Source organism: Argopecten irradians, chromosome 2 (genome assembly GCF_041381155.1).
Source record: "Argopecten irradians isolate NY chromosome 2, Ai_NY, whole genome shotgun sequence".
NCBI classification, from domain to species: Eukaryota; Metazoa; Mollusca; class Bivalvia; order Pectinida; family Pectinidae; genus Argopecten; species Argopecten irradians.
In genome coordinates, this window is record NC_091135.1 from 49,117,639 (window position 1) to 49,133,830 (window position 16,192).

At 34.9% G+C, this 16,192-nt stretch overlaps 1 protein-coding gene across 7 annotated transcripts in view; it reads right to left on the reverse strand.

Annotated features, from left to right (window-relative positions):
• Positions 1 to 16,192, reverse strand: part of LOC138315789 (short transient receptor potential channel 7-like) — a 106,850-nt gene that overhangs the window by 40,261 nt on the left and 50,397 nt on the right. Inside the window, exon 1 of one of the 7 annotated variants that reach the window (XM_069257057.1) lies at positions 14,222 to 14,377. The exons of 3 other annotated variants lie outside the window; for them this stretch is intronic. Coding sequence is in view for 2 of the 4 variants with exons in the window: in XM_069257051.1 (XP_069113152.1) it covers positions 3,773 to 3,845 (73 nt within the window). In the remaining 2 variants the exon portion in view is untranslated. Of the gene's footprint in view, positions 1 to 3,772; positions 4,625 to 13,390; positions 13,473 to 14,221; positions 14,378 to 16,192 lie in introns of those variants that run through there. 3 more of the 7 variants (XM_069257056.1, XM_069257051.1, XM_069257054.1) reach the window with 3 other exon arrangements.

Below are 16,192 nucleotides of genomic sequence, written 5' to 3' on the forward strand. Positions count from 1 at the left end.
CGATAGTATCCAAAGATTACACTGCACCTAATGTACCGCTGTATCACAGAGACTCATCCACTATCACATTCAAAGACCACCTAGATAAGTCGTCATTAAATGAACATTATATAGTATTAAACAAACTAATACGTTATTGAATGTCTAAATAATGTATTGTATGGACACCATTGTGCCCTGCATGTAGGGCGTTTGAATTGAACCTGCTGCCTCTATTGCATAATCGTAAAAGGCGACTAAGTTTAGGATCTTATCTTTTCTCTTCTTCCTAACTGACTTGCATATTTCCTGTTCCTGTTAGCACTGTGCTAGCATGGTTTATGCATTGTTTATCAGACTGAAGTATAACCTTTGCTTTAAGCGTTGCACTTTTGTCTATGGCATTTGTCCGATTGTCGGAATTAATTATAACCTTTGACACGGTAATCATTGGTCTAGCATACGTAACTAAGACCCAAAGTTAGAGTTTGGTTGAAGCGTGATAATCAGCAATCAAGGGATAAATTTGTCAGGAATACATCACTGAATTCTCACCATCGGACGGAGACGAGGCGTTGTCTGTAATATATCCGGATGTTATAAAACCTGGCAGACAGTGATCAATATCACGTATCTAATTCGCTGTAATACATCTTAGCAAACGTTTCCTGTCTACGTGATGATGCAATGTCAAAGAAACGTTATCAGAGTCAGCTTGTTATCAAAACACGACTTCATGTTAAAACAAAGCAAATGAAAAGACTTTTGGGTTTCGAGTGTTCAACGATCTGGGATAGTGTACCTGTATTGGTAATTGGTATCGTTATCCTCTAATTGGCGTACAATGTAACCCAAAGAACGTGTACTGTTGATTGATATGTTCTTAACCAAGAAATGTAGTAGGTGAAAAGAGGTCAGTCGCCAGGTTTACATTTCTTCCCATGATAAGTCAAAACCTATTGGTTTTCAATGTGCAATGTGGAAACTAATGCTAGCGGTAAGAAGAATTAACTTCTTGTTACTTATTTAATAGCACAAATTGGCCCTCGTGTAGAGATCCAACATGTGTCTGTATCAATCAGGTCTCAGAATAACGGAGAAGGTTAACGCCAAGGTGATGTTATGAGCCACTGACATATGAGGCAGAAGCATCTTTTAGGATTTCTTCCTAAACATAATTTCACATTTTACAAGATATTTATATGAGATTGATCTCCCCTTTCGTATTGTTCGCGTGTTATAGTATTTGTCTATTATGGTTATGCTCATAGGCAAATTGCAAAGGTGTTTTCCCAATGCGACTTCACAGGATGTCCTCCTGGTACTGATATACTGTTTGACGACACGTTCCAATCAATTAATCTTATGCCAATCGTGATGGGTTTTTTTTTCCTGAATCTCAGAAAAAACAAGATCGTGTTCCAGAATATGAAAAATATATATTTGAACTGCCGATACTTTAATTATTTCAAAAATGGAAACATAATTTTCACCAATGGTAAATTATTCCTGAAACAAACAATTGAAATCAGGAAAGTTAATAGTCGTAGAGGGATCAACGAACACTGATTAATTCCCATCTCTAATATTGTCTGGCAATACAGATTGGTTTCTACAGAAAGAAACTATATTTGTTTCGCACAGCAGAAACAAAACACAAGATCATGTTACGGTTATTATCCAGGAGTAATATCAGAGTCATCTATAGCATTGGTCAGTCGTGTTGTTTCAGAAAATGACCGAAGACTATGTGATATACTGATCTGAAAATGAACTCCAATATCGATTGATGAATGAATTTATTATAATAATTAAGAGAGTAGCCGCTTCTGCATGAAAAAAAACAACAACTCTGGCCTTTGATTGACAACGAAAGCGAAAGAGTGTCACTTGAAAGGGATATGAAATCAAGAAGAGGCATAAAACATGATAAATAAAAATAGTATATAAATACTCATTATTTACATAATCGTTTTACCACTATTACCATCAAAGATCCCTTTAACGTTCTGTAGTCCGCAGGGTTTTGTGGTATCCATGATAATTAAAAGTTGGGTTAACTGTACTGTATCATGTATGTTTGATTATGAGTCAATAGAAGGAACGGGATATATCTCGAGTAATATTATAACAGTGATGTGGCTTTGTCGTTCCTCAAACAAAGTTGTCAGTCTGTGATATTATGCTATTTGATGTATTGACTTCAAGAACATTTGTTTATTTAACGTAGTGAGGGAGAGCAGGGGCACACAGATTCTTGTTGAAATAGATACATATCATCTCTATAGAAACACAGGACTTTGGCACATGATGGATAAACTTAAATGACTAATGTGAGTGACGGGAGGCAGTGTAAACCTTTTCTGATTTAGGGCTATTGCATAAGTGAATATAAATCAAAAGTGTGCAGTTCGGTTCGTATAATACCTAAATAAGACGAGTTAAAAATGTAAAGAATATTTCTGATAGAAAAATTATTTATGACCTGATTAGCAGTCTTACTCTGTGAGTGTGTGAAGGCGTTGAGTTTTGACTTATGGTCTATCAAATATGGAATTATCTGCTGCACCTATACACCCATGGTGTAATGAGTACGACAACGTGTTCTCATATTGTTGATGGGGGCTTTAACTTGTTTTTCGTCAATTGGTTGCGTCTAGAAAATATTCTCGACTTGGCGAAAACATTAGTTGTTTAGAGGACGGAAGCAAATTAAGATTAATGTTGCCGTGTTTCCTATAAACGCATATAGTACCACAATGCATTGCACGATAGGGAACCAACCATACAAAAGTATTTTGAGAGCTTTTCTCAAAAATGAGATTTTTTCATATGTAGCTTTGTTTCATTAATATCGGTCTGGTTTTTATTTTACTATTCTAGGCATCTGTATAGAACGTATGCCAACATTTGCTACTGGTGTATTGTAAGGTTGTGACAAATGGATATTTACATATATATGAATTAGACACTGCTATAGTTAAAACGTCCTCATAGAACTCTTCTGTGAATCTTAGGTCAAGCGTTGAAAGGACTAAATGACAACATGATTACTAGGTGAAAAGACTGGCTATTCAAATATTATGGCATTTTTTTAATAATTATGAACTTTGTTATATCTTAATTTTAAGAAAAAATGGTTTTCTCTTTATCTTTAAAGTAATTGTTGCTTTTATAAATATTGCCACACTTTTATTCACATTAAATTTTCCGGGATCGAACGTACACCAATTTATATATAAACTAATATAGTGAGTCGTGTTTGTACCTTCATATAACAAATGAAATCACAATCTACCACAGTGAATCTACCATTGCGATTAATTGAGTAATCTGGCATGCATTATATTGTTGTATGTTTGTTCCCTCAGTAGAATTAGTACGACTGCCATAATATAAACACATTAATGTGTATTAGAATACATGATGCCCTGGACAGACAATGATGTACAAAAAAACCTATTGATTTATTATTGACAATGATGATATCATCATTTATATCCTACAGCCAAGACATAAATCTACAACATTAAGCTACATCCAGGGCCCAAGGCTGGATGAACAATTCTATTTGAAAACAATGATAGTTTATTTACTGTCCTTCGTATGCATGGGGCATTTAGCAATGGACAACCTTCCAACTGTTCCGATACAGTAATGAGCCTAACATCATATTTGATGCTATTCTAAATTCCTTATATCAGACGTTATTCTCGTATAAGGCATGGGTTTGCAATTACTTGAAATAAGACATCTGTTACGATATTATGTCACAAAGTAAATGAATACCTACCCGGAAATGTTGAGGAACGAATAAGTTTCTGGTATCTGTATTCCTTCCTTTGCCGTTCTTTAAAAGACATCATTAACTCATTAACAGAACATATATATCCTCGCTCTAGTATTAATTAACTAGTTAGGCTTTAATTCCAGAGGGAATGATTTTCACACGCTGATTCTTCCATCACAAAGTGATATGTGGTAAGCATACAGTTTTGTATAATTGGTCTAATTCATGGCAATGCAGATAATGTTACTAATATCAAACGTTCACTTAGCACAGATATCTTTCATTTCAAGGCCGTATTTCCCCAGATTCCTTCGAAAGTTTCTTCCATTTAACCTCACCAGGATAAATGCGCAAGAATAATTAGATAACATTTCATTTGTGGCATTGTTTGAGAGAAACTCTCCACCGCGAGGATCAATAAGTCGTTAAACGATCAGCAGGGATTATGGTTTTTTTTATTATACCACTTGCGCCAATTTTCTTCCGATTATTCATTGGAAACTACATTCCATTCCATCTGCTTCGTAAAATATACGTCAATACAACGATTACGCCTATACCATTTTTGCCAAGAAATCTATTATAAGGATCAATTTCAAACTTTCTGTGAGAATTCGCCTACATTATCAGCAGTTCAGAGTTTTCTAGGATTCACATTAGACTGATATAGAACAATCCTTTTATCCGTTGGTATAATTGATATTTCGTCGACACAGAAAACTATACATCCACCAGGAGAGAATTTCACAACTGGTGTCAATAAGGATAAACAGACTTGTTTTACAATGCACAGTTCCACTGGTTCAGATCAAGGAAACAAGAGAAGTTATGGCTCTGGCCAATAATTGACCCATCACACTACCAATGCAAGCCAATTACGCATTACTAGTTATCCTGAAGCATTAATTCGAGGAACAAATACTTGAACGCCTTCCACTTTGAAATTCGTCAGGTTTCTTGCCAAACAAAAGTCTTGGTCGCTCAAAATGTCAACACGTAAAATTAACATAGTAACTAACCAGACGTCATAGCCATCTGCTATAACTTTTGTTTGTTTGTTGTGTGTTCCTATTGTACAGCTTCGGTCCATGCGCATTGCTGGAAGCCTTTACCATAATGTATTCCTAAGCCTTCCATGATTAGATTCAGAAGCACTGTTCTAAGATCCATCCCAGATTAGAGAGCAGATAAGGTACTAGGCCCCCTAAACAATGCATGACGTAAGGCAACCTATTAGATATATATACCATTTCAACCTGCATTACTTATGTAGAAATTCACGGTACCATTTACATAAGCTAAAGCGAATTTTGTAATTTGGATATGTCAGAAGACGGCGAACGGAGCTTTGTAAGCGAACCAGATACATAAGGGAGTCTTCTCTTGTTGTGTGGGCAGTAAAACCATCCACGTAATTGACGGTGTGGTAGTGTCACAAACTATATCAACGTCATGAGATGTATATACATAGCGTTCGCATCTTTACCACCAAGTCTGACTTCATACGTCTCGTAAAGAGTGTAATTTGGTATAAGGATATAATGGGGATATGACAGATCCCTTGGGAGTCACCAGAGACTTGTGAGTGTTACATACAGCCTTAGCACGGTGTTATCCGTGGTCTGTATACAATCACATTAGCTTCTGACAAGGCTATGGATAACAATAGGACTTTATGACTGATTGTTGCCTTTTGGTTTATCCTTCAAGTATATTCTGATACCAAATTGCGATGAGGTGTCTATTGATATTTATCAAGAGGTAAGACAAACAATATGGTATACATCACCAACATTTCATTTGAACATCGAGTCGTTAATTTTGAAATTGAATTATTTATACCTATTTTTATTGAATACCTACTATATTGGTGACGACTTAATCTGAATGATCCTAACATATATTAACATAATTAATTAAATTTTTTTGAAACGAAGTATACGTCATTTTTCCTACAGATAGATGAGTCCTACATTACATTTTACACATTATTTCTACGCAGTCTCACAGACACAATACGAGTCGAAGAGAAATAAGCTCCGGATTCACCGCGCTCTAGTGCCGCTGATACACGTTATTATACGATGTATATAGGTCAGTAAACCTGTTGACTCCTTTTCTTTGCTTTGATATAACCAATATTGTAATTTGGTCACTTACGTTTCCGCTGGCGTATGACTAAATAATGTACAGAAAACACGTACATCTCTATGAATCGAGGCAGACAGACAGGCTTATTAGTGACTAGTAATTATACATTAGTACGCTGATTTAATTCTAACGAATTCCCAAAGGTTAATTGTATGATTGATTCTTCATTATTCAGCATCGTTACTTATATAAAAGTACAGAATATTAGAAAAACTGCTAGAAATGTCTTTATATTTTTACTCTGTCGTCTGCCCAGGCACGCAAACGTCTATAAACCGAAAGCTAATGGTTGGTTGATGTTTCTTGCCGAGGACACTAAATAAACAGACTGGCCAACGGGTTTGACAACAACTTCACAGTTCAAGTTGACATAATTGACGTTCAGGCCACTCAATTGTAAAAAGACATAAAATTACCTAAAACGTGATATAAAAAATCGAAAGATGACATGAAATCTTATGATAGTGTTTATGTTCTAGAAAAAAAAAACTAAAAAACTGGCAGCACGACCGGTAGGGCGATATAATAGTACTTTCCTACATCGCAAAAAGAGACTCAATTTGGGACCTTACATGCATATTTCCTCAACTTTATTCCTTTCTTATGTTTCACACGCCCATGTGAGGTAGGCTCTGGATTATGTCCCCTAGCTGAGACACTTCATGGTATATAAAATTTGTAGTTTCTGCTCTTGTTTAGCGCTCAGCATATAGGGAGCTGAAGAAATGGATTGCCCGTTTTAAGTATAAAGTGGGTTTGTTGTACCCTGACGGTATCCGTCAGTGAGATAACACTATAAAAAGAAGAAATGTTCCACTTTTACAAGGAAACACAGCACGAATATAAAAAATCCTCCTAAAACATACAGATAGGCAGACACTCAATATATTACAATACAGGGTACAGAAATGCCTTCCTTTAACGACACTAGCTGTTAATGTGATGTAAAGCCTATCGACTAATCACTAATTTTACATATGGAGCATGTAAATTTGATTGTTTAAATGCTGTATCATCAATAATGTTTGAACATCACAGTTTTTGCTCACTTATAGAGTTGGGTTTCTTCTATCGGAATATCACTTTAAGATAATATCCCAAATTCATCATCAAATATTGTTCTTATAGAGAGGGGTGCGATAAGAATAGGGCATTGTTTGACAGTCTTGTTCAGCTACTCATATTTTAATGTTTCTAATTTTCTACATCACATTACATCTAAGTAACGATGGCGTCAGCCAGTCCATTCTGTTTTGTGTTGCAATGCATTTGCAGTGTAGTTCTATCTCGATATGCCATTAGACACTTAGCATCAAACGTATATATTGATGAGCTTCTCTTTCCCATATGTATAAACGAGAAGGCTGTTAATCCATTTTCTCGACAGTCGTCGCAAAGAGGATACATATATAATGTACACAGGTTCGTAATTAAATATAGTATGCACTTGCATCGGAATACCAGAATTTTCCTCTTTCATGATAGAAGATCAGCTAGACGTCTGTGTCTATTTTATTTATATGCATATCTACGAGAGCGCAAATTAGTCCATGGCAATATTGAATCAGGAAAATAAGGATACTTAACTGGTTTTTACCATGTGAGCACGGAAATGCGCGTATATACTGTATCTATCACGTAATCGTAAAACTCCATGTCCGTTTGGCTACACGGGTGTTTCGTTTTTATACTACATGTACACAACATACTGCGCGTTGCGTCAATAATTTGTTAATAACACGACTCCAATACAGCTTTTAGAACATCTATCTCACAACGTTCATTCTACGTACTAGGTTACTTATTGTTTGATGATTTACAAAACGCTTCACAATGAACTTGCTAATGTTATGATACCTCATGAACAAGGATGAAACCTTCGTTACATACAGTGATACTTTGTAATTCTATAAATCACATCATGTGTGTGTATGACGAGAACTAAATTAATAGTTCGTCTAACTTTAACGCCCTGTTAAGAGTTTAGGTAATTTAAGCCTCTGCTATATGACAATGTGTTTCGTAGATGTCTGTATGTTTTGGGACGCTGCAGTATATTGATATTGTATCTGCCTGTAGTCGTGGAAACTATTACCAGTATAGCTCTGCCTAAGAAGCATACTGCCAGACCCGAATGACACTTCTTAGGGAATATTCTTCATATCTCGTTGCCGATATTGACATATTCGGCTATGAGGTTTAGTGTGATGAATATGTGATAAAATCAAGGAGATATGTTAAAAATCTTGGCACCAAGAATAAACAATAAAAAGTACATGATATCTTACAGCTTCGACAAGAAAAAAAATATAAATCATTTCAGGTTGTGTCTTCAAAGTAAAGCAAAACTCAAGTAAGGATTATAGAGATTTCATATAGTGCAAGAATCGATAACAAACAAGTTTTGAAATATGTGTTATTAAAGTCCTCTTTGCTACCATTCATATATAATGTAAATACAGCATGGAAATATGTCACGTTTTAATAACATGATTTCATGCAAATAATTTGTTGAACTATTTAGATTTTTCAATCCACAATACAGTGATGTATATATGACAATTGATATTGATTTGTAACTATTACTCAACCTCAATAAACAAAAATCAATGAGTAGATGAAAACGTCATCGCTACCTGTGAATTCTTGTGAATGCACAAGTGGCGATGACGTTTTCATAAGGATGTCATTGTATTAAAGACGTCATAAAAATCTCCAGAGTGACATACAGCTTAGTCCAGCTACAAATTCCGACCTTGGGTCTACAGACGCTTTGATTATATAGCCATTGTGATACGGTTCGTTACTTCTTGTCTGTTATCGAATTTGGCGACAATCTTGTTCTCTAGTAATTGTCTTGTTAGATCAACCTTTGAGCTTAATGACATTCGAATCAATATCGGCAACATTTTACTGAAATGATTACATAACGTTTTTGTTTCAAGGAATTACTCATTTGCCAATTTGCAGCAATTATGTGATGGCATCAGTTCCATTTAAGACGTTGATAAATGTTGACTGTAAGACAGTAATAATATGCAACAGAGTGAAAGGAATGGAATGAACATATACAATTACCGACATTTTTATACAAAGTGTAATACAACAGTTTCAAATAGATAAGGGTAATAGCATTGTAAATCAGAAAGGAATGATTCCAGCGCCTGTACCGGGCGACAAAAGCTAAAGCAAAAATGACGTTTATTTTTTCAATGAGCTCATTTTCTAAAGTAAAAGTCATCATCTAATGATTATTCATGATTTGGAGTAATCTGAAAACATGATCCTGATCACCAGACGTTAAGGTCAGGTGAACATCACCAGATGGATTAATATGATTCAAGCTTCAAAAAAACGACCGCCAAATGCATTATTTGTGGCAAAATCAACGTTTTCACTTTTTCGACCAGTTTTATCGATTTTGTTAACATTAGATAAAACGAAATCGACTTTTTTTGTATCTTGTGTTGCTAGATAAGTTTTAAAACCACGATAAGAGTTCGTCTGTCTCTTCTATTTCAATAAAGTTACCTCCTTTTCAATTTTTCTTTTTCTGAACGTTTCTTACAATATATTATACAATGTATATTAAGAAGTAACTTTGGAAATTTTTGTCTCATACATTTCTCATACCATTTAAACTGACTTTTATTAAAATTACTGAGATTTTTTCTTTGACCATTTTATTCATGTTTTTGTATGCCAAAACTTGCTTAGATTATCGTGGTATTCAAATGACGATAATATATTTGGCCATCAGGGAACGAGATGCTTTTAAAACATACGTATTTCGAGATAGACGTCTTACCGACATTAATAAAGTTATATATGTGGCATGAAGTGTATACAGTGGCATATGTTGATAGCATGACATAGTGACTGTGAATATTGAATAATAAAATACATTCGTGTACATTTAACATACATGAGTACAAAAAGAAATCATTAGACTTCTATGGCCGAAAACGCTAAATGTGTTTGTACGAAGAAGCAATACTGGCACACCATCATGCTGCGAGTGGGCGAATTATTTCATCAGGTCAATACTAGCCGCACGGAACAAGAGCGAACGTGGCACGACTAAGAGAAGATTACAATAATTGTCATAAATGATTACCCATAATTCTATGCAAGAGAAATCGTAGTCGGAAATGCCAAGCGGTCCAGGGAGCATATGTTATTTAACTTAATTCATATCGATCTGCTTTTGTATTTTCTGAGCTGTGTTAAATTGTGACAAAGTATATCGATCAGAACAGTGCAGTGTTAGGTGCGTGCTGATAGAATCTTGTCTTCAAGGGGTTTTCTAAGTAAACAAAACAATATTATGTATCGATTAACGTTTTAGAGTTTCAATTCCAATTGCATTTTATTGTTACATAGGACATGCAAATATGATTTCGCTCTTGCATATGTGCATTAATATTATCAGTTTTAAATAAGTTTGTATTGTTCAATATATCAGATAAACCTTATTTTTCAGCTGTAACATATTAGAGACAAAGCAGCCTTCGAGCTGCAATACCTATACTTGTAAACATGAATATCACATTCGAAATTTATATACGTGTTTATTCATATTTGGTTTCTGTTTTTTCCTTTATCTGAATAAGTATCATATTAATCTCTTGTATATAGTTTAAACGTGATCTGGAATAACCTCATATAATGACTGTATTTCAAATTTACATTTCATAAACATTCATTCTGTCTAGACCACTAAATTCATTATCTCAGACTGAAACTTTACACGGGAATCAAAATCAAATCGATTACTGATGGAGCCTAAAGGTTTACCTCTTTTTCAGTAAAATGTGACCTGTTATTTTATGTAACTCGGTATTTTTGACAGTATACTTCAATATAATAGCATTATAAAGTTGATCATTACATTTCCTTCATTTATGAGTATGCAATACGAGTACATACATGCGATCAGTGCTTTTTATCAACTCGTAGACAAAAGCCATAGCAAAACGTAAAATATGATTGATATTTCTTTTTTTTCTATTACAAGTATCTCTTGAATTTATTCATCAAATTTATTAAACTTTAAATAGATAATATCAAATTGATTCCTTAATATAACAATATTATTGTGTCGGTTGACGTTTTTAGTGTTTACATATCGCTCACTCCTGTACATAAAGCTGAGATTATTAATTACACATATAAACGACAACGCCTTATGTACGACTTGTGTACGTGGATGAGTCTGGAATATATTACATGTGCATAAAAGCACAATTAGTGGTCAGTAAGTCAACAGGTGGACAAACGAAGAAAGTGATTGCAAGTGACAGTGGACGATTCGGAGAGGTACAAGCGCAGGACAGAACGATCAGTTTCGTGGTGATAGAACAGGTTTGTCGATTGTGTAAATTTTATTCATGGTTTGTCTGATGGTATCCGGTATTCTGTCTACTGTCATATCACGGTATAAACCAGGGAAGCTGATGTTACGTCGCTTTCAATTACACCATGGTTTGGTCGTGTGATAAAACATCACAGTGGGCCAAAGCTTCTTTATAGCCCTCACACACATATATCAAATAACGGACGCCTATCGAAAGCGGAAATCACCATTTATGTTATTACTAGGCATGTCGATCATGTTACGATAGAGCATGGAAAGCATAAGAGAGATTCTCCTTACATTAACACTGCCATGTTTGGAGCTGGAGTAGCATGTAATAATTATTGATTTTCATGGTAGTTTAGATTTTTATAATTTTGTTAATTGCTTTGTAAAATATAAATAAATCATCATGCTAATAGTTCAAATAAAACTACATGTATTTATTCTTATTTTTTTCTAAAAAATATTCTGATTTGCACATTACAAATGTAACAGCATACGCCCTTCAAGTAGGGCGTTAAAATTGTGCGCGCTGCCCGTATTGCATTATACACTATACTCTATATTATTCCACTATACAAAGAACAATATTACAAGGATACAATATAAAAATATCAAAGCTTTCAAAAACAAAGACATTCACACAAAACTTATAAAGTATACAGACCGGAAATTCCCCAAGCTGTTACTAGGACGTTAAGTCCATATAGCATGTCAGTAAGGTTATCTGTATTGACTTGTAATTATACCGGTAATACAAAATGATCACACATGTTTAACGAAGTAAAAACATGTACCAATATATTGTTATCCGTGTTGTACTTACCTGTAGCTTATTTCTGTGGTACTGTGACATTAATTGATTACTGACATTAAATGTGTAGAATTTGATATAACTATTTTAAACACATATATAACGAGGCATTAACCGCATTTTATGATAAGTTCATCAAATAATCTATGTATCTGTATCATATATAATGTGTTATTATTGATTTGGAGTCCATACTAGATGTAAACCAGTTTAATAAATTACATCAACAACGAAAAAGGAACAAGCTAGATTCGCCCTCCTGCATACATAGCTGATTTTGTAAGTTACTAGTATTACATTTGAAGCAAAGTTTACGTATGACGGAGTTTACTATAGGCTACAGCCAAGAGTAATATTACCAGCCATAAATAAATGTTATTCACGAAAATTGGGCCTTTGATATCGTTTCACCTCTTAACAGCCAACAGTACATTTCATCAGAACACTTGCCAATACTACTAATTGAAGCATCGTATCCTAATTAAATTGTAACTTCACGAACAGCTAAGTGAAGGCCAATAGCATCAACACGAATTCAGGTACACATTTTTGTACTGAAAATTAATATCTTATGTTCCTTAAACGATGCTGGTGTAAGTATTGACGTTGTACATTTATATACAGTTATCTCTTCTAAGAACATTCTTGTTTGCGTTATGTACTATCTATGTAAGTATAACGACTTCCGACAACTACAGAAATTTCTACATTTATCATTACAAATTTTACGATCATGGAGGTTATAGAGACATCTCAGAATATGGTATCGATATATGAATTACCTAACTGAATAACCAGATCATTCCGCGATACGATAATTTCGCGGGCCATTATTATGATATATATATTAGAAAATGATTGGATAATTAACATGTTTTAAATACATACTGAAAAACGTATATTGAAAAATTCAAAACTGTTAAAGTTTTCAGTTTTTCGTTTTTAGATGAAATCATGAAAAAATAAGCGGTTATAAGGTTTTCCAAAAGAAATATTGGGTGTTTCTGTAATAGTAGGTTTATTCACAATTACTTTCAATGTACAACGTATGCAAATCAGGTAATGGATTTGTACAGTCTACATGTACTAATCATAAATACATTATCAGACGAATAATAAGTAGAGAAGAAGACATTCACACACCATGGGAGGCCGTCCTTAAATGGCCCTGGTTGTTAATAGGACGTTAATTTATAAACCAAACAAAACCATGGGTGCAGTTCTATGAGGGGATATTTCGAAAGTGGGGATATCACGTATGCAATAGTACCCTATAGCGGTATCAAATGAAGCTTACTTTAAAAGATGCGTGGCGAAATGTCACATCCGGTTACTGTCACATCCGGTTACTGTCACATCCGGTTACTGTCACATCCGGTGTTACGTTGTAGTGACCGTGGACAAGCGAATTAATCCTTCCTGAATAACGCAGATAAATTCGGCGTATCGAAAGCTGGACTCGCCCATTTTAGTTATTACATGGCGTGACAGTCCCTTGATTGCAAGGCGATTGTGACCAAGTGATTTGTCTTTTTTCAGTTAATCATTGGTATTTATCACAAAACACACTCTAGGTTTTAATTTAGGTTTAGGCATCACAACCAATGGAGACATTACACACCCATTTAATTATAACTATTGAGTAACATTAACCAGATTAATCTGGATTCTTAAAGAGACCAAACTTTCCCGCTAACAAACGAGATAAGTGCGCCATCAAATCCGTATCGCCAATCTCAAACTTTTGTCAAAACTGAGGAACATTTGTATTATTAAAATGCATTCCACAGTCTGGAAGAAAGTATGGAACAATGCAAGTCTGGCCATATTGTTTTCATAAGTCGGTATACCGTAAAAAAACTAGCCGTGTCATATGGGTGATGTAGACGGCCTGGATATGATGCTTTATCGATATACTATCTGTTTTATCAAATTAGCATTGCTATGTTCGATGTGTCATTAACTATTCGATAAGCGTTTCATTAGGATTTCAGTTATGCAATAAGCTTAAGTAATGGCCATCAACTGTTATAAAAAAGGATAAGATTAATACCAAACACGCAATCTACAATAAATATAAAACTGGTAAATTGAAGTAAACGTATTGGTATATAACAGTTATACTAACCTTATATACGATTCGGTAACGTGGCTACTTACTCCATATAACATATTGCTACACAGTCGAAGTCGACAATGATTTGTGTAAATTGAGTTATACAGAGGAAAAGTCCTAGTTTATGGGTATTCACGCGTCCGGGTCGACCTCCTATCAAATGATTATGGTGCTACATCAGCCTCTTTCATTAAAGCCGGCCAGGAATACTTCCTCATTCCGAAGCTGCTCTTAGCAACAACGACAGATCTCATCCACCTGGAAAGCGTCTCGAACGTCCGGTTAACATTATGTATTCCGGAGAACTAGCTTCTATAATGTCTGATGGACAGGATAAGCATGTATAATGTTCCAGGCATTCCGGATAATAGTCGCTTTTGTAATAATAGATAGCAATCGGTAGGCAGTAAAATACAAAGTGACCAATACAACAATGGGTGTTTGACGCTTTTGGTATTGAAATTCAACATCTAATCAAGCTTGCCGGATAAAGCTTACATGGACAATTTTACCTACCGAAAAGGACGTTTTAGTCTGAATAATCGTCAATGACGTACCACAGTCTGCTCATCACAAAATCACCTCTTAAGATTGGAATTTAATGTTAAAAACTGTTATGTTAGGTAATCTGTAATAATTCAGTATTATTCAGTATTATATTTAAGCTCTTGGTATGTTGTTCTTTGTCTTTGGCGGGGTGCTTCAGTGGTGAAAGTACTACAAAAAGTCATATTATTACAACGAGACACAACACAAGTATCCCGTATTTGTATATTACAGATTTATCTGCCCTTGCGGGTAGGTATTGATTGTGACGTCATGCGTTTAAGAGTGTAACATTATACTTTTCAGAGCAAACGACGTGAGTTGCGCTCACAAAATAATGACGTCACAATGGTTACCTACCCGAAAGGGAGGCAATTCTGGAATATGCTAAGACGGAATACAGTACCACAGCCTCATACAGACATTTATACAAGTGCGCAATCCCATACATACAGGGGAGACCGACCTTACATGATAATAGATGTTGTTAATGGGACGTTAATCTAAATCCTTCAACCAACCAATTTTAGAATTATAACCAACATTATATAACGATATATATATATAAGAGTCATCCGGTTGCTTGCTCGTACACTGATGAAACTCTGGAAAGTAGTATGGATAAAATGTACGGAATGGAGAAACACGATATCGTCTCCTGGTTGCTCTCTGATAATGTTATCTGAAGAATAGGATTGAGAAAGGGAAGGGAGATCGTATCGTTCTACTGGGGGTTATAGCAAAGGTAATACTGATATATACTGAACTCTTATTGGTACCATAGACACATCGAAACAATAGTTTGTTACATGAATGTATATCATCATTGTAGAAATTGCCCTTTACTATATTCATTGTGAATAAAATCACTCAGAAACATAAACTTCTTATACATTTTATGGCATTGTGCCGGGTAACGGGACTTAAACCCCTGATAGAACGAACAAGATTAATGGCGTAGATCAGGTGGCGTTTGTATATATACATGATTAAGTGGCCATAACACAAGTAAGTAGAGCAATAATACAGGGGTGATGGGGTATAAACATGCAGTATACACGAAAAGTATCCTCTCGTTAAACCTGACATAATCCATTTTATTATCAGTTTTAATATTCAACATGATTACACGGAACATTAACCCAGGAAGTATTATGGTATGGTAATCGTCGATTATTAAAAACAGACATACATTTAGAATTACACGTGGTTTTGTAATGTTTTTTTTTGTCTGGCAATGTACGTAAATCGCCCGTAGTTTAACACAAAGTACATTAACGTCACATTTAAGCATTGACGTTTACAAAGAAAAACTTGAATGAAAGTTTGTTTGGTTGGATATGCTCGAGCCTTTTCTGTATTCGATGTAGGGCATGTTAAAAGTCCATGTATGCGGAACTCTTGCAAATTTAAGTGATACATATATCACACTGCAAC